This window comes from Leptodactylus fuscus, chromosome 1 (assembly GCF_031893055.1).
Source record: "Leptodactylus fuscus isolate aLepFus1 chromosome 1, aLepFus1.hap2, whole genome shotgun sequence".
NCBI classification, from domain to species: domain Eukaryota; kingdom Metazoa; phylum Chordata; class Amphibia; order Anura; family Leptodactylidae; genus Leptodactylus; species Leptodactylus fuscus.
This window is the reverse complement of record NC_134265.1, coordinates 88207712-88230258: the sequence shown is the minus strand read 5'-3', so window position 1 is coordinate 88230258 and position 22547 is coordinate 88207712. Positions and strand designations below refer to the sequence as shown.

The 22547-nt window shown below is 40.8% G+C and overlaps 1 protein-coding gene across 1 annotated transcript in view; it reads left to right on the top strand.

The window, feature by feature from the left end:
- The window catches only part of RFC5 (replication factor C subunit 5), a 28066-nt gene extending 10406 nt beyond the window's left edge, over positions 1 to 17660 (top strand). The window contains exons 6-11 of the mRNA XM_075273801.1: positions 1680 to 1839; positions 1928 to 2009; positions 5892 to 6021; positions 7124 to 7201; positions 11701 to 11755; positions 16956 to 17660. Of these exons, the coding sequence (XP_075129902.1) occupies positions 1680 to 1839; positions 1928 to 2009; positions 5892 to 6021; positions 7124 to 7201; positions 11701 to 11755; positions 16956 to 17052 (602 nt within the window). The 3' untranslated portion in view covers positions 17053 to 17660. The remainder of the gene's footprint in view (positions 1 to 1679; positions 1840 to 1927; positions 2010 to 5891; positions 6022 to 7123; positions 7202 to 11700; positions 11756 to 16955) is intronic.
- The last annotated feature ends 4887 nt before the right edge of the window (positions 17661 to 22547 follow it).

Sequence of the window (22547 nt, the reverse complement as noted above, 5' to 3'; positions counted from 1 at the left end):
TACAGCAGCTGAATTTATGCAGGCAGCTTGTCTGTCGTGCTTATTGCTGCTGCTACCTGCTGGGTATGATTAATGTAGCTTGGGCTTAGGAGTTCTTGTCATCTCTTTAATGAGTTTTAAGGTTGGTATTGCTTGCTGTGGAAGAGGTCTACCTTTCTCAACATAATCTAGTTAGGCAAGTCTGATAGCATTTATCAGTATAATAATAATAAATTTTATTTATGTAGCGCCAACATATTCCGCAGTGCTGTACAATTTGTAGGGTTCAAATACAGACAGATACATTACAAAGAAAGTCATTTCACACAATGGGACTGAGGGCCCTGCTCGCAAGAGCTTACAATCTATCAGTATAACCATATATTTGTGTGGTCAATATTGTACTGTAAATACTGTTTACATTGCTACCCTAAATTAACCCTTTGGTGCACACTGACGTACATGGACATTACAGTGATTGCACAGGCTCGGTGACTGTATCAGTGCATTTACCGCAGGAACCTGGTAAGAATTGACAACTTGGGATTAAAGAAACCCCTGATGTCAGCCATATAACCCCTTAGGTGTGGTGGCCAGTAGCGACTATAGCATCCAAGATGTTAGCTGAAGAATGTGTCCTGTCCTTCTGTCAAAGAGGCACATGGTCGAATAGATTGCATGTTGATGTAAGCGACCTAGGGGGAAATTAAAGAAAAGAAAAATGTGGTGATGGTTTTTTTTATTTCCGTAAATGAGTTGAATAAAGTTTTGTGTTTTTTTTTTTTTTCCTATAAAAAGTATTGAAATATATACTGTGTACCACCACAGTTGTACAGTAAACAAGAAAGCAAAGCAATGGTGATATTGCTGGTATTTTTTATTAAATTTTTTTTTAAAACTAAATGATATATTCCCCAAAGTGGTTCGAGTTAGTGATGTTTAGCTCATTAATGATTAGTGAACGAACTCATTTTCTTTACATTCCTGGCAAAGATTACTTCATCGGGAACTAAATCAATGGAGGGAGGTGACTGTCAGTCATTGTTAGGACACTTCACTAGACTCAGTTACTCCTTCTGTGCATAGGAAGAAATGACAGTTTAGACTGAATCAATTTTCCATAAACCATATATCAATTTGCTCAGCTCCTCCTGCTCTATAACTTGCTGCCTACAGGCTACACAACCTTTTCTTGATTCCCTTAGACTCCAAGAAAGCTCTGACACAAAAATGTCCATAAAACATGTTTTATTGTGCTAAAGAAAACCCAAAAAGACATTCATTCTTGGTATGTAGGGTTGGGCAGTTTTTTTTTTGTTTTTTTTTTACAGAATTACCAAAAACCAAAAGTCAGCTCAATTAATTTATGTAAACCTGCCAATTTCACATCCTTACCCTCCTATCTTTACACAGCCATTGTCTGAAGGATTTGCTGACCTGTGCATAACCATAATTCAGTGGCATGGCATGTAAAAGGGGGATTGTCCTAAAATGGTTCATTAATTGTAATTGAGGTAAAATGTTCTATGATCGTGCTTTTGGATTGGGTCATATTCTCCCAGCCCCATCTTCTTGTTCCTGGCGACCTACAGAATAAAGCAAGCTTATTATTTTAGAAATGTAAAAATGGTAAAATGTGTGCATCCATGGTGACGTAACCAAATGTAATTTTAATACCCATTTCTTTTTCTTCCCCTTAGTGATTGAGAAGTTCACAGAAAACACTAGATTTTGTATGATTTGCAATTACTTGTCAAAGATCATCCCGGCTTTACAGTCCCGTTGCACAAGGTTTCGCTTTGGTCCCCTGAGCTCAGAAATGATGGTGCCCAGACTGGAGTATGTTGTTCAACAGGAAAAGTATGTAATATCGTCTGAAGGGTTCTTCAAATTTGATAAACAAATAGACACAAATGTTTATCATCCACCTTTTTTCCTTTTTAAACAGTGTGGATATTGCTCCAGATGGCATGAAGGCCTTGGTGACCCTGTCTAGTGGAGATATGCGGAGAGCTCTTAATATATTACAGGTAAGACATGAAGACATCTAGGAAACTTACTGAAGACCTATTTATTGGAAGCTCTGCCAAGGTACATGCAATAAGATATCCCGACATCAGGCAGTCAACTTCAAAGTCTTGTGTGTTTTAATATTCTCTCACTCAACTTTTTCTTAAGGGCTCCTTCACAATTGCTTATTACAGATTCAGAATTCTGTACTTTTTTGTTTTTTTCATTTAAAATGTTTCCCACACATTACATTAATTTTATTCACATTTGTTTGTTTGTTTTGTGTAAGTACACACAGCATATTCCCTGAATAATTCTTTTTGCCCCTTAGAAGTCAGTATTTTTAAATTTTGAAGAGCATGTTATTATAATTATTACCTCCATATGCCCCACATATCAGTAACTCTTATGTGAGGCACACAGGGGGTTAATGTGAGGGACATGATGGGGTTAACTGCTATTACTATGAGGCACATGAAGTTACTAAGCTGTAATGCACATGGCCAGACTTTTTATCTGCAATGGTGGATCTCCCCCCTTGGCTTATACTCGAGTCAATACGTTTTCCCAGTTTTTTGTGGTCAAAATTAGGGGTCTCGGCTTATATTCAGGTCGGCTTATACTCGAGTATATACAGTAATTGATTAAAGAAAAATGTTTATCTTCCTATTTATCAGGCTGTTTATAGAGTTATTTCTAACAAAGGTGTTGGGGAGGGGGGATTAGTTTGATGGTAGATTCTGAGATTGCAGCTGTTGCTACTGCTCTTGGGCTACATTCACACAACCGAGATGCCAAACTTCCATCTTGAACTGTCAAAATAACGGTCGTGTGAATAGCCCCAATTCACTTGAATTGAATTTAATGCTGCCATGCGATGTCAATTAACAAAAAAAAAAAAAAAAAAAATTGAAAAAAAAAAATTCACGTCTCACAGCCATTATTCACTGTCGTGTGACTATAGCTTTCAGCCTACCCTCCCGTCTTCATAGACTTCTATGTGTGAGGCAGAGTACAGGTGACAGAATCTATTAGTGATATGACTGGCTAAAGGGGGTCAAGGAAGAAAATAATATAAGTAGAGAAAAAAGCATTTTATCTTTAGTGAGATATATTACGAAGTTTCGTGCATTCACCTTCTACTTTTTTTTTTTTTTTTTGCAAAGTTGTGTTTTATTTGGAGATTAACAAAATCATATGGATAACAAAATACAGATGTAAAAAAAGGAGCAAATTGTTAAAGGAAATGATTCATATTGCACTTCCATGTTTGCTCTGTATTCTCATTATTTTCATAAGCAGTTATGACTGAGCCCATGTTTTCCTCTGCTAGAATGAAGGTAAAATTCCCAGGAGATTTCCTGCTTCCGTGTTCACTTGAACTGTCATGAGGTGGACATTTCTGCCTGGTTAGCTACAAAAGGGGATAGATAAAACTTAATGTAAGCAACATAAAATATATCTTGTAGAGCCCAGCTTCAGGAGTGATAAACCTGCGGATTAGTAAGCAGTACGTCAGTAGTAAACACACAGACAATCCTGTCAGTTCTTCCTGCATGCTTTCTGTGTATGAGCTATCAGATAAGAGTAATACTGCAACAATTGTGTATCTTTGTTACACCAGGAGTCCTGACCTGACTGCTATACTATTGACTCACACTAACAGTATCCTAGATATATATAACTTATTGTCAACTTAGGTCATTAGACCAAATGTCTACACAAAACTTGTTACTGTAATATGGATGCCCGAATTCACCTTTATGATATAAGGGTGCATTCACACTGAGTATACGCCAGCTTATTCTGAACGTAAAACACGTTCAGAATCAGCGGTGTATAAAGCAGTTCCCATTCATTTCTATGGGAGATGGCATACGAGCGCTCCCCCTAGAAATGAATGGGCTGCTTTTTTCACTACGAGCACTCCCATTGAAGTGAATGGGAAGTGCCCGCGTGTACGGCTAGCTCTGCTCATGCCGAAATGAATGGGAACTGCTTTATACGCCGCTGATTCTGAACGTGTTTTACGTTCAGAATAAGCTGGCGTATACTCAGTGTGAATGCACCCTAAGTGTTATTGTGTTCATGTAATAACTTTCTTGTAGTAAACTATTATCTATCGACCTGAAAGCAGAAGTGTTCAGTTCCCTCCTACACGATGTGTGCTTCTATCTCTAAGGCATGAAGTGTCAATGTGCACTGAGGCATATTGGCGCCATGTTCAGCTAGGTGTCGGTTAGGCTCGGTTCCCATCTGCATTCAGGCCATTCCGTTCTCTTATCCGCATGAAATATGCAAAGAGAAAAGTCCCACAAGCAGCACTTTTCACTCCACATTTTTTGTGCGGAACCACACTGACCCCATTATAGTCTATGGGGTCCCTGAGTTTCCTTAGGTAACCGTTTTTTTACGCAGATAGGTTTCTGTTCGGGAGGGTCCCTAAGCGAACTCCCTGTACAAAATCCCAAACACTTATGTGAATCGGGCCTTAAGTTCCTTAAGGGTTTTTCAATGATTTAGGGAATGTTCACATGGCAGAAATTGAAGAGAAATTTGATGTGTCCATCCAACAGCCTTATACAACATAATTGCTTAATAGCCATTCCATTTCAACAAGTGACATGGGATGTCCATCTTTCTGATCTGCGGGAGTTCCTGTACTTGGATCCCCATCAATCAAGTAAATTTTAAGCTTTGGAAAGCAAAAAAGCACTGCGGGAAAAACTGAGGCAGCAACACATTGCGGTTCTTCCCACAGCGCTTTAGGCAGAAAGTTTGCAGAGGTTTCCTCTGTGGACTTTGTTTCAATTATACTTATGGAGAAACCGCTGGCGTTTGTATAGGTATAATTTGACCTGCTGCGATTTTCCTGCTGTGATTTCCCTAGAATCCTATTCACTTTGCCTTGACTGTAAAACGCCGCGAAATACACGGAGGAAAATGATGAGGAATTTGGTGTGGAATTTCAGCGCTGAAAAAAAAAACCTCCCATTGACTTCAATGGGATCCTTTTTCTGCTAGAGTCAATGGGGTTGCTTTTTTTTCAGCGCTGAAAGTCCACACCAAATTCCTCATCATTTTCCTCTGTGTGAATGCACCCTTAAAGAGATTTAGCATCTGATTTTGTATTAAAATAGTCTCTTTCCATTGGCTTAATTGTGTTTTTCTTATGTACTTTGCATATGCAAAATGATATGTGCTAACACCATTGCTATATCCGTATATATTCATGCAAAATGTATTTTAAATGTGTGAAGCAAAGCTCTGGCTCCTTTTTATATTTTATTAAATAATTATAAAATACAAATTTTAAGATATTTTAGACTAAGGCCCTATTCACACAGCGGAATCTGCAGCTGATTTTGCAGCAGATTCCAACATCTACCCTGATTCTGGTTTTCATTGGAAGACAGAGATCGAAGCAGGACGGTAAAAAAAAAAAAAAAAAAGCATTGTGCTCAATTAGGGGGCGTTTATACTACCGTCATTGTCCGACAGCGAGTGTCCGCTGCTAATGTCCGTGCAAAATCTTGTGTCTAATGTCCGTGACATTTTGCATTGATTTAAATGGACATCAGGTGCGTTCTTTTACTGTCCGTGGGTGTCCTTAACTGTCCGTTCCCAAAGATGTCCAACTTTTCAAGCGGACAGCAAAACCCGACATGTAGGTTTTGCACGGACATTAGCAGTGGACACTAGCTGTCGGACACTGACGGTAGTGTGAACGCTCCCTTAGTATTGTGCCGCAGAGAGAAGGAAAGTGTAGAGTTTTCCGAGGTAGATAACAGCCTTAAATTGCTCTGTTTTCCGATGCCTGAATGGACCCTTACTGTACAAAATACACATTCTGCATGTTTAATCATTTTCATGAACTTATCATGTTTGTCTGTATTATGCAGAGTACGAATATGGCTTATGGAAAAGTGACAGAGGATACAGTTTACACCTGCACTGGTCATCCCCTGAAAGCAGATATCGCCAACATTCTGGATTGGATGCTCAACAAGGATTTCACCACAGCTTATAAGCGTATCCTTTTTTTTCTGCTTGTACAAAGGTTATGGACAAGGGTTGTCCTGATGGGTATGACAGGTTGTTGTCATTGTCACTGTTTCAGGGATGTTGGGATGCTAGGCCCCCAGGGGAACTTGCAATGCCGGGCACAGTTTATAGAGCCATTCTATTTCAGAACAGTAAAGTGAATTAGGCTAAGGCCTCATATTGTGGAAAATCAGTGTGTTTTGTTTTTATTTTGTGTTTAATATCAGCAAATGAATGAAATTTTACTTAATCTCATCCACATATTGTGGAAAGTGACGTTAACTTTAGCTGCGGAATCGCAATATTTTTCCTTATAGAATTAATAGGGGGAGAGAAGATGCAGAGGAATATTTAGCTCCATAAAAACACTGCAGAAATTTTTTTAAAAATGCGTTCTGCTACATGGGGCCTTAACCTAAGGCTTGAAGTCACATGCGCGAAAAGCCAGGAGTGGGAGAAGTAAAGTGCTGACCATAGACCATATCCAGCAAAGCGATGATTCCATAAAACTTAGTTTTTATTTTCATTTTCGTTTTATGATGTCAGTTTGACAAAATAAAAGCTACGTTTTATGGAATCATCGCTTTGCTGGATATTGTCCATGGTCTACATTTTGCTTCAAGCCGAGGGAGCTGTATTTCCATTCACTGGTTGATTCAATCACAAGCAATGTTTTGGATTCTGGAGGTCACACGTACCGTGAGTGGGCTGTTGTTTCCCCCTTTCCCTTGTTTATCTATACGTGAAGTATAGTGATTCCTTTTTATATTTTCTGTTCTTTTTGTAGCTATTCTTGACTTTGGCTCAAAGAAGCAGCTAAATGTGCAACAAAGTAATGCAGCTTTTCTGCAACTTGCGGCCTCAGTCTGAAGATCTAAATCACAGGAATCATTTGCTTTGCCAGTTTATCTGTTCAGTGATGGGAAATCCACTTCTGCTATACATCGTATATTGTAGTAAATGTCCATTAAACTTAATTACAGCCTTACAACATCTCTATTTTATTAGCTCCACTGTCTGCTGCTAAGTGAATTCTGTAGCCTCTTTTTTCCTTTTCAAAATGTGAGACTCCTTAAAGTATTGTCTGCAGAAATCATGGCACTGAAGACCTTGAAAGGCCTGGCTCTTCACGATATTCTCACTGAAGTGCATATCTATGTACACAGAGGTACATAACACTCGCTAAATGATATTATACTATATAAATGTCAGTGTCTTCCATCAAGAAATGGTCACTAACTTTTCATTAAACTTTAAATCAATTGTGTAAGTGGATATCATGAACCTAGTAATCTCTTACCAGAGAATCTATGCAAAGTCTGTTTAAAGGTTAGGCATGCTTTAAAGAGGACCTCTCTCCACTTGCACTGAAACCAGGGTGTATTATTATTTAATAGGCTCCTCTCCACTGATTCTGGCTCAGTTGGAATTTTTCCTCTTGCCCCCACCGTTCATGAGCAAAAAGTGCAATCAGGTGGGTGGTATCAGGCAGAAGCAGGAAATGGGATGTGATCCTGAGTTGGAGTTGGTGGAGGTTGTGAAAGGTCCTGTTTAAAGCCGGGGCCCCACGGACTGGAGGTGCTGCGGGAAAAATCGTGACGTTGTACAGTGCAGGCAAAGTGGATGGGATTCATGCGAATCACATCCCTACTTTGCGGAAAAGATCGCAGCGCGGACACGCTGCAATTTGCAAAGCCGTTGCGGCTTTGCAAATTGCAGCATGTCAATTAAATCTACAGAAACGTCGGCGGCTTTCCCGTAGATATAATGTTAAGAGAAAGTCCGCAACGGAAAACTCTGTGAACTTTCTCTTCAAAGCGCTGCGGAAAGAACTGCAATGCGTTCATGCAGTGGTTCTTCCCACAGCGCTTTAGTGCTGCGGATACGGCCCGTGGGGCCTTAGCCTAACGCTGGAATCCCTCGGGACGTAAACTCTGCAATTTGTCCACTTTGGGGTAAAAACCATGGTGCAAACACGTCATGATTTTCTAAACCTGCACGGTTTTGGAAATCACAGCATGTCAATTATACCTACGGAAATGCCGGTGGTTTCCCCATAGGTATAATTGAAACAGAAAGTCCACAGAGGAAACCTCTGCAAACTTTCTGTCTAAAGCACTGCAGGAAAAACAGTGATGCATTGCTGCCGCGGTTTTTCCCGCTTTTTTTTTGCTGCGAGATGCCCTGTGGCTCTTAGCTTAAAAGGGGTTTTCCAGACCCAAACAGATTTTTGATATTGATGACCTATCCACTGTGTTTTTCAGGACTTAATTGACTTATTAGGATCATCAATTAAAGATTGTCAGTGGTCTGACACCTGTGCCCTGACCGATCAGCTGTTTGGAGTGGCTGCAGCTTTTGCATGAGCACTGCAGGAAGTACAGTACTCTACATCTGTGTGTAATTGTGCTTGGTATCATCGCTCAGTTCATTGACTTGAATGGGACTGAGCTGCAACCAACCCATGTAACTGATGAACCTTCCGCCACATGGACCGCGAAACGGAGCTCAGGTTGTGCTGCTTCAGTCAGCTGATCTGCAGGGGTCCTGAGTGTCAGACCATCGCAGTTCTTCAATTGACCTAAGGATAGGTCATCATCACTTGAAGCCTAAGAAAACCCCTTTAATAACTTTTTCAATTTTTATCATATATTTGGTAATTAAAAACATTGGTACCTGCTGATACCAGATGTTTGGGGTTTGGTTTTTTTTAGTATAAAACGTCATCAGTGTATTTTATGTATATAGATACACATTTTTATGGTATTACATCCTAGAGATATTACGTCTGGGGCTTGTGTGCTTAAGTCTTGTATTTTGAAGATTATCACTACAATAGAACTTCTTTGATATAGGCTTTGCCAAGGTGAGTTGTTTTCCATTTCCCATGAGGCAGAGAATGACGTCTGTGTGTTTCTCCTGGGTCCAGCTGGTGCAAAGAGCATACCTGATATCCTTGTTGTGCTGTGCTGGAGAGGGGAAATAAGCAGTGGGGACTCGCTCCTCAGTCAAGTGCCATCTGTTTGTAACTGGTTTCTCTGGTGATTTTCCCCTATCTCGGAATGGTTCCTACAGCAACTGTATAAAGTTAATTATCTACCTGAATGGTGTGAGAAGTCCTAAATTGGCCACCAGGGGGAGCTACACACAAAGCCGATACATAAACTGTTGTCTATTTGTTGAACTAGTGATTTTATATTATGGGGGGGAGGGACAATATGACATTGCACAAATTTCTAAAAAAAAACCCAACAACTTCCGTATGGGAAGGGAGGAACAGTTTGGGCATGTTTCTCCTAATTCTGTGTTCTGCTGTTACTCCTATTCCTCCTAGACTGAATGAAGTCACAATTGAGTGTTAACATTCCACGACAGTCTGCACAGATTTTGTACGTTAAAATTGTAGATTGTCATTTGTTAATTTACTCCTAAAGAGGTAACAAAAACGGTACATCATAGAGTTCTAAAGAAAAGTGTGACACTGCAGTTTTTTACTAAAACGGACTTGTTTTGTAGATTGACAAGTCCTCATCTTCACAGATGTGCATGAAGTGTACTTGGGAGTGGAATCCACTCTATACTGTTATACAGCTACCACTAAGGACCATGATCAGCCATAACATTCACCACAGATGGTTAGTTCCATAGATGCTGCCATCGGTAGCAGTAGTGACATCTACTGTCTTAAGAGGTGGCGACTGCTTCCCATCAAATGGTGTCGAAGAAATTTCACAATGGGGCACCAATTGTTTGTCATGGCAGCCATGAGCCTGTTGACGGCTCCCAAAGTAATTCTATTGCACGTTGCTGCAGGCAGTGTGTAGTACAACTGTGTTTCTCAACTTTTCCAAGCCAAGTACCCCATTATGAAAAAAAACTTCAGGGGAACCCCCCAATGGATCCACTGGTGTTCATCATGCGACAGATCCTGCTTCGATCTCAAGTGCAAAAGAAAATCTGGCATGCATAAGTTGTCAAGAAAATTCTTTTGCTTATGGGGGGCATTTTTGGCAGGCACACACTAATGGTTCTGGGGATCTTTTAGCATCCAACCAACTTTTCACTCATCAGATTATAGATGAGAAGCTCTGTCTATTCAGCACAGACTATCTGCTTCTATTTCCAGAGCATTGGTTCTTTCAGCCTTTGTGCGTACCGCTGGAGGTAACTGATCGGTAAAACTACAGTATTCTGCAGTGAAGAAATATATTGGATCAAACCCCCAGACAAGACTTTAAAAATGCAAAAATGGAGGGCAAAAAAAAGGTGTGTTTTTTTCTAAAAATTCCCCCTAAAAATTATAAAATATGTAAACAAATGTAATAAAAATATTAATATGTAATAAAAACATAAATTCTTGCTGTTGTCTGTAAATCCATATATACTCAAAGTACTAAACTATTACATTGTTTTATCTCAAGTGATTTATGCTCAAGGGAAAAAATACAAAAGGACAGAATTTCTGTTTTTGTTCAACTTACCTCCCTAAAAAAAATTTAAATAAAAAAAAATCAAAAAGTGATATACAATACAAATGGGTATCACATTATATTACAGATCACCTCGAAAAATATAAACCCTCATACAGCACCGTTAAAAGAAATGAAAAGTTACAAGTGTCTAATATGGAGAAGCTCAGCATTTTTAGGTTAAGGCAAAAAAGCGCTGTGGGAAAAACCGCAGCAGCAACATATTTGCTGTTCTTGATGCAGCTTTTTCCATAGAGTTTGCAGAGGTTTCCTCTGCGGAATTTCTGCTTCATTGGGATAAGTATAGGAATGTAATATTGACTTCCTCTGTGCTTCTCTTCTCAGGCCTGTAACATCATAACCTTTGGTCACTAAGTCATGCTGCAGGGGCAACACAGTGGCTCAGTGGTTAGCACTGAGAGCCTTGCAGCACTGGAGTCCTGGGTTCGATTCCCGCAAGGAACATCATCTGCAAGGAGTTTGTATGTTCTCCCCGTGTTTGTGTGGATTTTCTCCCATTCTACAAAGACATACTAACAGGATTAAAAAAATGTTCATTGTGATCCCTATATGGGGCTCACAATCTACATAAAAAAAAAAAAAAAAGAAGAAGAAAACAGTCTGCAATGCAGCAGCTCAGCCCCATTCAAATGAATTGGAGTAAGCTATAAAGCACAGCCACTATACAGTGTACGGCGATCTGCTTGGTAAGCAGTGAAGAGGCAAAAGCAATCAATATAATAGTCCTGAAATACTCTAATCTTTTATATATTTTACAGTATTAAGCATAAGAAAAAAAAAAAAGGCAGGAATCCTACTGACCCACAAGATACAGTTAAAAAGTAAATATTACTACACAGTACATGGTGTAAAAACAAAACTCAAGGCACAAATATATATTGTAATCTATTGTGCAATACATCGTATGGAACTGTAATGGTACTACAGCGCTTCTGCATGGGACTGTTTGGACAGAAAAATATAAAGTTGGCTTTTGGAAGGCAGGGAAGAAAACATTGAAAGTGAAAAGGGAAAATTGTCCCACTCCACTGCAAAGCGCTTAGGACATGCTTGCCAGTCACTTACACTCGTACTAATGGGTTCTCAGGGGAAGGGAGTGGCGGTCTTTTATATGCTTTAGTGGATATGCGATGAAAATCTATTGTATCTAATGTTTTTTTTCCTTTATATTTTACAGTGGATTTTCCACCATCTATTCGAATACATTTGTTAACAAAGATGGCTGACATAGAGTAAGTATCTTGCACCATGCAAAGTGACATACTGTAGTACTTCATCAAGGATTGAATTTTAGGGAATTATGAAATGGGTTATCCAGCATTTCAAAGCAGATGTCCCATCCATAGCATATGACATCGATTTTAAATCACCAGGAGGGTTGGAGGAGGGCCAGAATCCTTGTAGGTCAGCGGCTTCCCCATATTGGCGCATATTGCAGTTCTCACTTGCTGTGCTCGTGTTAGCGCTAATATGGAATATTGTAGTGGTTGTTCCATAGATTTGTATGAGACAACTGCTGTAGTATGCACAACAATTGTACAGCAAGTGAACACTGCAACTTGCACCACAACAGGGAAACAGCTGGTCTATGGGGGTCCTGGTGATCTCAAATTTTATGTCCTGTCCTATATATGGGTGGTATCAGTTTTAAAAAGCTTCATAAACAGGGTAGGGTATAAGTGACTAAGAGAACTCCTAAAGGAGAGTGCCATTAAGGCCACCTTTACAGGCGTATGGAGACTTACAAGCCATTGATGCTCCACTGGGGGATTCTGGGGAATATGCAAATCTGTTTTCCAGGATGTAATTAGGAAAACCTCTATTTGCTGCCTCTAGGACAAACCCCCCCCCCCCAGCCAAACTAGTTTCCTTATGCTGTGCTGAGGAGATCCAACCAGATCGAAATAGTGTTGTCCACAGTTGGGAGTCTGTTCCTTTTGGAATAGATATACTAGTTTGGCAATAATCCCATATGGTATAAGGCTGTCTGAAAAAGCCATGCCTGATGTTTAAGGGCCCGTACACACGGTCAAAGTGGGGGCGGATTATGGTGCGGAATTCACGTCATAATCCGCCCCCCTTACAATGGTGGTCTAGACCGCTAGCGTTCTTTTTTCCGCTAGCGGCAACATGCCACTAGTGGAAAAAAGAAGCGAGCTGAAATTGTAGATTGCCCTTTCTTTTGGAGGAATCTGCGGCTGATTCAGCCGTGGCGTCTGCCTTGCGGAAGCACGCCCCGGACTAGACCCATTCATTTGGGCCTACGCCGGACCAGAGTGCTATGACTGTCAGAAGTCATGGCAGGCGGTTTTTGTCCATATTCTGACACAGTTTCCCACGTCAGAATATGGACAAAATCCGCCTGTACGCCCTCCGTGTGAACTAAACCTTAGGGGGCTGTCCTAGAGGCAGCATAAAGAGGTTTTCCCAATTACATCCTGGAAAACAGATTTGTATATTCCCCAGATCCCTGGGAGTCCAGAGATCAAGTAGTGGCAGGAGAAATGTACTTCTGGAGACCCAGTAGACCACAACACTATGCAAGCTGTATACAATAGAGCTTTAACCCCTTAGCACAATTTCACGTACATCCACGTCAGGGAATGTGGTTAGTTCCCACGTGCATGTACGTGATGGAGATTGCATGGGCTCAGAAGCAGAGCCCGTGCGATCACCATGGGAGACTGGCTGTATCTGACAGCCAGGCTCCCGCTGTAACAGCAGGGACGGTGATTGCACCGATCCCTGCTGTTTAACCCTTAAGGTGCCATGATCAATAGCGATCACGGCACCTTAAGTGTTTGCCGGCTATAGTGGATGCCGGCAGCGGCATCAGGAACCCGTGTTAGCTGTAACTTACAGCTAACACGCTGCTCCTTAATCCTCCATCGGCGCGAGCTCCGATAGAGGGTTTACCCCCTTGCATGCCGACGTCAAAGATGACGCCGGCATGCAAATGGTTTCGTTTTCTTGCTGACTGCACGCCCCGCGGCGAGATCGGGGGTACCAGCATCTAGAAATTGTAGCCTGGGGTCTGCCCAGTGACCCCCAGGCTGCTAAGACCCCCTGTTACCTGGTTGATCCTGCCGGGACGAGAGGAAGCTAGTCTATGCGTCTGCATAGCTAGCTTCCTCTATAGACTGCAATACACGTTTATTGCAAGTCTATAGTTAGTATAGAACCAGCGATCCTCTCTGATTGCTAGTTCTAGTTTTCTTATAGGACAAAAAAAAAAAAGTTTTAAAAAAATGTGTGTAAAAAAAAAAATAAATTAATAATAAAAAATTAAGTTATAAAGCCCCAAAATCTCCCTTTTCTATGCAAAATGAATTACATAAAAAAACCCAAAATATTAATAAAAACAATACATAATTGGTTTTGCCGCGTCCATAATAACTTGTACAATAAAAGTGAAACAATATGTAACCTGCTCGGTGAACGTCAGGGGAAAAAAAACCACCGGAAATAAAGTTTTTTTTACATATTTTGCCTTACAAAAAATGCTAAAAAAAGTGATCAAAAAGTCATACATCCCCCAAAACAGTACCAATGAAAAGCACAGGTTGTCCCGCAAAAAAATAAGCCATCAACTAACTCTTTGAACCGAAAAATAAAAACATTACACATCTCAGAAGATGGCGATGCAAAAATCATTGATTTATGTCCCGTAAATGTGTTTTTGTTCTGCAGAATAACTAACGTATAAAAATATAGTATAAATAAGGTATTGCCGTAACCGTACCGACCCGCAGAATAAAGATAACATGTTACTTATACTGTACACTGCATGGCGAAAAAAAATGAAAAGGTAAAAAGCTATGCCAGAATTGCTGGGTTTTTTTTTTTTAATCCACCACGAAAGAGTTAATAAAATGTATTCTATAAGTTGTAGGCACCCAAAAATTGTGTCATTACAAAATGCTTCTCATCCCGCAAACAACAAGCCCATATATGGCCACGTCACCAGAAAATTAAGAAAAATATAGCATCTAGCAATGTGAAGACAAAACCCCCCAAATCACCAAATCATTAGAACGCAACTGGCTGCGGCAGGAAGGGAATATATAAGCTGTGTGAGTGTATATCAGGGGACAACCCAAATTTACAGTTTACAAGGGAAGACACCAGAAGTGACCCCCCCAAATCATAGGAGCTACTGGGATATAGTAGGGAATAGGTGTTTGCAATGTCCTCTGGACCGCTTATATATTCCCTCTTCACCATCCGCTGTTCATTCCCGCCTGCAATACTAATGCTCACTACACCCACTGGTAAATTCTTTCAGGGGCGCAGTTTTCAAAATGGGTAACTCTTTGGGAATTCCACTTTTCTGGTACCGTAGAGGCTTATGACAAACATGACATGGCATCCAGATTCCAAACATATAAATCTCCAAAAGCCAAATAGTGCTCTTTCAATTCCAAGCCCCACCATGTTCCCATACAGCAGATTATAACCACATAAGGGGTATCGTCACGTTCATGAGCAATTGTTTAACAAACTGTGGGGGGCTTTTTCTCCTTTAACCCCTTGTGAAACTGAAAACTTTGGGGATAAAGGGACATTTCAGTAATTTTTCGCTTACACATCCCAATGATAGTAAAATCTGTGAAACGGATATAGGGTCAAAATGCTCACTATATCATTTGACAAATTCTGTGAGGGGTGTAGTTTCCAAAATGGGGTTTCCATTGTTTTGGTACTCTAAGGGCTCTGCAAATGAGACATGGTGCCTGAAAACTATTCCAGCAAAATCTGCTCTTCAAACATCCAGTGTCGCTCCTTCCCTTCCGTGCACTGCCATCTGCCCAAAAATCAGTTTACACCCACATGTGGGGTATCTCCGTGCTCCGGAGAAATTGTATAACAAACTGTGAGATGTATTATCTCATTTAACCCTTTGTGAATGTGTTAATTTTAGGTCTAAATTAGAGATGAGCGAGTACTGTTCGGATCAGCCGATTCGAACAGCACGCTCCATAGAAATGAATGGATGCACCTGGTACTTCCGCTTTGACGGCGGCCGGCCGCTTAACCCCCCACGTGCCGGCTACGTCCATTCATTTCTATGTGAGCGTGCTGTTCGGATCGGCTGATCCGAACAGTACTCACTCATCTCTAGTCTAAATGAATGTATTAGTGAAAAAAAAAAAAATGAAATGTATAAATTTCACCTCCATATTATGTTTATTCTTATGAAATGCTTAAAGGGTTAGCAAGCATCCCAAATGCTGTTTTGAATAATTTGAGGGGTGTAGTTTTGAAAATGGGGTGATTTGGGGAGGGGTTCTATTATATTGGTCTTTATAATTCCTTTTAGAACTGAAGTCGTCCCTAAAAAATTGGTTTGGAGAATTTTCTTGTAAATCTGGAAAATCGCTGTTACACTTGTAAGCCTTGTAACATCCAAAATAAATTAAAAGACAATCAAAAGAGGAGGCCAATATATAGCAGAGATATGGTAGATAATATTTATTCATGTATTTGGGTGGGTGCCTGAAAAGCAGAGAATTTCACATTTTGAAAATTGCAATTTTTTCCAAATTTCCATCAAATTTCCTATTTTTTTTTTTTATAAGTAAATACAAAAATATTGATCAATATTTACCACTAACATGAAGTATAATGTGTTACGAAAAAACAATCTGAAAATCACTTGTGTAAGTTAAAGCGTCTCAAAGTTATTGCCATTTAAAGTGGCACGTCAGTTTTTAAAAAAAGAGGCCTGGTCCTTAAGGCAATTTTGGGCTGTGTCCTTAAGGGGTTAAGCAAATTAATTTTCTCCCTTTTAGTGGTAACTGGGCCCTGCAGTGAAATGTAGAGATCAATCTGCGTCTGATACCTGGTCCCTATCCTGATCAGCTTTTTCAGCCACTAGAAGCCATATCTTATGTATATGGCCAGAAGCAGCCCTGCTCATTTTCAAAGTGAATGGGTGCGGGGATGTATTTCTAGGTACCATGCTACAGTGTATGGAGCTCTGCACAGTTTCTGACCCCTAAAGTGTAGTGGCAGTGCCTGGAACTACAGCCCTGCTCCCACTCCTTTTGAATAGGAACAGGGCTGCTTCTAGACAGAAATACCTGATCGGGACAGTGTATGGGTAACTGCTCCTCTTCCAATTGCCCTCAGGTCCTGGAAACCCCTTTTAAGGTTGTATTTCACAACCCAACCCTGGCTAGGATGAGAGCAGATTGATGATAAACATATCAATTGGCACTTGTTTGATTTGTCCTATTACACACTCCCCATTTGGCTGTAATCCCTGATCTACACGGCTCGATGTCTATGGATAAAAGATGTCATCTGCAGTTTGGCAGCACAGTTAGTCAGGGCGATCTCTGGCCATATATTAGGCTCTTTAAGGTATGTTCACACAGCAATGTTCTGAGCAGTGTTTTGCATTAGTAAGCAGCTTCCTTTCTCTTTCAGGTACAGATTGGCTTCTGGAACCAGTGAGAAGATTCAGCTTAGTTCGCTTATAGCTGCATTCCAGGTCACTCGAGACATGATTGCTGCAGAAGCTTAGAGTGGGATGTGGCAACTTGACAGATGCGTGGTCAAGGTTTCCCAAGGACAGAACAAAAACTATTTAGAAATAACATACATGGGTTGTTCTATTTTTGGAACAGAGACTGAATGTTTGCTGTTGCAAGAACATTTGGGTACAATGTTGTTACTGGATGGTCCCCTGGAGATGACTATTAGGTTGTCTAACAAAGGCTTGCTGCAGAAATAAACTGAATTGTAAAATGTGTATCTAAAGAAACGATATTCAAAGGGGTATTCTGATGTAAAGCAATGGGAACTCCTATGGTACGGCGGCCACGTTTGCCTCACATAGTGACTGTGAGAATTGCTTATTACACCATATTTTTTCATAGCAGCAACCCCTCTACAGGAGACTTGCCAAGTGCCTTTTTATATGGGCTGACATCAGTAACTAATATTCCTTATCACTTGCTGGATTTACATGGGGATAAATGTTCATCATCATACAATCTGCACCTGTCAGCAGCTCATACTGTGTACATTGGAGATGTCCTGCCGGCCGTCAAGCAATTTTATGCCGTATAAAAGATGTAGTTACTCAACTAATAAGCATTTTCTTGTTTGTACCTTAAGTGTGCTATTACACATCTGCATTTTTACTCAACTTAAATAGTTTTGTGTTTTTGATCAGCGTTTCTCATTTTTATTGGTGTAGAAAAATAGCATATGCCTTATTATGGGCCCTAACACAGACCAGTTATTGGAGTCCATCCTACCAGTCCTAAGAATAGTGCTTCCAAAATGTTGGCCTGTGTAACGTGGTCTTTACTTATATGCTAAGCTAATATAGTTACATGTTAGAAGACTGGCAACAGAATCCAGTGACATCACCCATTATGAATTCTGTCTGATTGAGTTGGCAGGAGATCTGATGTGATTTTTACATACCAAATACAGCAGTAGGCTCTAGTTTGGAAACACCAGGGTTTCACATGTTAACGTTGAAACTGTCCCTCCTCATTTCTCTGCTATCATTTAAAGGGATTCTACCATTAGAATCCCGTTTTAAGCTAAACCCACATCGGAATAGCCTTTATTATTATTAGTATTATTATTTATTTATATAGCACCATTAATTCCATGGTGCTTTACATTTGGGGGTTTACATACAATACACAGAATATACAGGTAGCTATAATACTAACAGTGACCGACTGGCACAATGGGGTAGAGGGCTTACAATTTATGGGGGAAGGGGGGAGAGACAGAAGGAGAGGGGGAAATTGTATAGATGGTGGTGTGGTGCTAGTGTTATTGGAGGTTGTAGGCCTTCCTGAATAGGTGAGTCTTCAGGGCCTTTTTGAAGCCTGTGATTGTGGGGGTCAGTCTTATGTATCTTGGTAGGGAGTTCCAGAGTATGGGAGATGCATGGGAGAAATCTTGGAGACGGTTGTGTGAGGAGAGGATGAGAGCAGAGCGGAGTAGTAGGTCATTGGAGGATCTGAGGTTAAGTGTGGGCAGGTAGCGGGAGATTAGGTCCGAGATATATTGAGGGGCCAGGTTGTGGATGGCTTTGTATGTTATCGTTAGTAGCATGAACTCAATTCGCTGGGCTATAGGTAGCCAGTGGAGGGACTGGCAGAGGGGAGCAGCCGATGAAGATGGGGGGGAGGTGAATTAAACGAGCAGCACAGTTTAAGGTGGACTGGAGTGGGGGGGTGAGGGTGTTTGCTGGGAGTCCATGGAGAAGGGTGTTGCAGTAGTCTAAGCGGGAGATTATGAGGGCTTGGACAAGAATCTTGGTAGTTTCAGCCTTTAGATGTCTTCTCCGTGCCGCCGTTCCTTAGATATCCCGGTTTTCGTCCATATGCTAATTAGATTTCTTGCAGCACTGGGGGCGTCTCCCGTGTTGTGTGAAAATTATCCAGCACTGCCTTATTCTTGTTCACTACCTCTTCTTTCCTGTTTGGACACAGGAAAATGGCGACGGACATATGCAGTCGGCGCTTTTTGAAGAAGTGACAAGGAAGAAGAGGCACAGGAGGCGAACAAGAAGGCAGTAGCGCTGGATAGTTTTCTTGCAGCACTGGGGATGGCCTAGTGCTGTGAGAAAACAAATTAGCATATAGACAAAAATCGGGATATCTAAGGAACGGCGGCACGGAGAAGACATCTAAAGGTAGGGGAAGAATAGCCTTGCTTAAGGCCCCACGGGCTAGAACCGCCGCGCTGAAGCGCAGCGGGAACAACCACTGTGTGAACATATTGCGGTTCTTCCCGCAGCGCTTTGAACAGAAATTTTAGAGTTTTCCTCTGGACTTTCTGTTACAATTATATCTATGGGAAAGCCGCTGGCGTTTCTGTAGATATAATTGAAATGCAGCGATTTTCAAAACCGCGACTGTTTTGGAAATTGCAGCATGTCCGTGCTGCAATTTTTTTCCGCAAAGTGGTCATGGAATTCACATGAATCCCATCCACTTTGCAAGAACTGTAAAACGCCGTGACCAAATCGCAGCGTTTCCAGCCCGTGGGGTCTCAGCCTAAAATGGGATTCTAATGATAGATCTCCTGTAACCATTATGCATTCTGAATTACTTTTAAGGGCCCAGTTCACACTTGGTATGTGGCAGAGAGCTATGGTACATGTCTGCCATATTTCCTGGCTTCACCATGGCTAATCTGAACTTAAATCTACAGCACCATGCTGAGTTATGATACTGTGAGCTTCAGTACTCCTGTGGCGCTACAGGTTTTTGATTTTTGTTTTTTTACTCTCTTTTTAAATCCTAGCATCCTAGTTATCTTTGGTAGAAGTCCCTACCTCCCAGCAACATACAGGACAGTATGGCACTGGGAGGCAGGAACTCCTAGCATCATAGATAACTATACTGCTAGGAGTCCTGCTCCCAGCATGAAGTTCGAGTCGGTAACTCTGCTTAACATACACACCAGGTAGAACTTGGTCATGTGCAGCTACCCTAAGGCCCCATGTAGCAAACGGCAGTGGAAACAATCCCCCCCCCCTTATTAAATCTACAATCTATTTTATGATTGTTGAAGTATGATGTTAGATTCCAGCTTTTTTTGAGGTATGACGACATTACAGTCACATCATATCAGGGCTGAATCAGTGAAAACTTGACTACTCCTTGTGGCTTTGTGACTACTCCTTGTGAGCACGGACATCCTGATACAAACAATAAGAGGTCACATGTCTTGGAAGGAAGTGACAGCAGCAGCGCAGGGAAACAGGAGGATGATGGGACTGCAGAAACAAGTCTCATACTCCAACACAGAATGGGGAGCAAAAAGCAGCGAAATACAATTAAGCTTTATTTTACTTGTATCTACAGGGCACTAAGTAATAAGATTTCCATGGGTGATTGAGCTTTTTATTTTCAGTTGGGTCAGCCTCTTTAGACATGTGCATTGTGAAAATCTTTCTTTTCTGAAGAAACAACATCACACAATACAGATCTCCTTTACAGTGCAAAATACAAGCTACAAAATCATCACATTAGATGGGTATAGGAATGGTTAATCTTGTTTAATGTACATACCTGACTATTACACCAGAAAACGGTATTTGCTATATTCCCCCATCAATCACATTAGACAACACACCCAAACTATCTCTGTTACTTATAACAGGCAAAACCATCTCTTAATCAGTTCCACACAAAATCTTGTCTATGGAGGAAAAAACCATAAAAGGAAGCAGTCGTACAGAACATTAGGGTTGAAGCAGCTGACTAGATTGATACATAATTCAGTATATCTTCGGGTCTAGGTTGAGAAGTCAAGGAGGCGATATGCATACAGAGCTTTCATTCACCATAGGGCCGTTTCCTTGACTTCAACATAGAAAGAGCAGAGATTTTAATGTAAGAGGTTATAACAAACCAGATAGCAATCTGCTCTATATCTGCCAGCTCTAAAACACATTGCCTGTAGATTGAACTTTTTCTAACAGGTTCCCTTTAAAATTTTACTTAGATTTTCTTATTAGTGTCTAAGACAGTTTGGATTAAGGTTATAGAGTTTTTTTTTACTTACCAATGTGGATGAAGTCAAAGGATTATCCATGTTATCTATTAAATTGGCCAGTACTAAGGATTATTTGAAAACAAAAATGATATTTAGGCATTTTCCACCCAATTGCTTCTAGTAGCACAGCTGCATATTGACTTTATATGTGATCTGTCTATACAGCTCATGACCAATGCAGCCAAGCACTGGCTTTAGTCATATATGAGCAGGTGACAGCTGGGCTCAATAACCGGCTGCAATGGTCATGTACTGTGTATAGACGTGTCACTGATGTACCCATGTACACAAATTCTGGTGGAGAAGATCAGAGGAGAACGCTGGTAAATATCACCTTTTATTTCTTTTTTTCTTAAGAATCCCCAGTTTAATAAATAACTTGGACAACTCCCTTAAAACTTTGCCTTGGGCTTCTCAGGTAAGAACAAAAAGCGAGCATACACAACACTAAGCCGCTGACATTATTATTCTTGTACACATCATGTCACCAAAATCATCAATAGGCCCTAAAATACATCACAATGAGCTATTAGATGACGTGGTCAGATGATTATTAAATGCAATGTTCCATTAGTCAAGACTTCAGTAAGCACACTAAGCTGCAGCCTCTTATTAGCTTGTAAGACTTTAACCATCTGCAGTGAAATGAATGAGCAAAATCTTAACAGGAAAAAAAAAACTAAGCAAAACACTTGTGCACAGAGGGCAAGTGAATGACGTCTGATCATATGGGAGCCCCACTGATGTACTTCGCTGTTTCCATCAGTCCCGTAGACATTAAAAGGTAGGGCAGTCACTTCATTCAGACTCTCCATTGCCGCACCTCTGAGGGTCCTCAGTGATCACATGTTTATCACCTATCCCAGGGGTCAGCAACCTTCAGCACTCCGGCTGTTGTAAAACCACAACTCCCAGCATGCCTACTTGCTCTGCTGTTCTTAGAACTCCCATGGAAGTGATTGGAGCATGTTGGGAGTTGTAGTTTCACAGCAGCTGGAGCGCAAAAGGTTGTAGACCCCTGAACCAATTCTGTGGTTAGATAAGTTCATTGAGGGAAATCCATATAACTCATTACAAAAAAACTTAAGAATACAAGACATTTTGTGAGTTTGCTTTAGTTATTTGTATGAATATATATCACATTTTGTGTAAAGTAACTGAAATCAGGTGTAAGTTTCAATACAGAAAGTGGATGGAGTAGTGAACATTCATGGGATTGGACTTCAAATTGCTTCTCAAGATAGATACAAATCAATGCTGAAAGTCAAGCTAGCCTTAGAATATATTTTTGTCCATTTACCACTACACTGACGTTTCCAGAAAAGGACTACCGTATTTTCCGGACTATAAGGCGCACATAAAATACTTCGATTTCCTCAGAAATCGAAAGTGCGCCTTATAGTCCGGTGCGCCTTATATAAGGCTTGAAGCGGCGGCACGCGAGGAGTTAAGCGGCGGCCGCCGGCAAAGTCTCCATGCCGC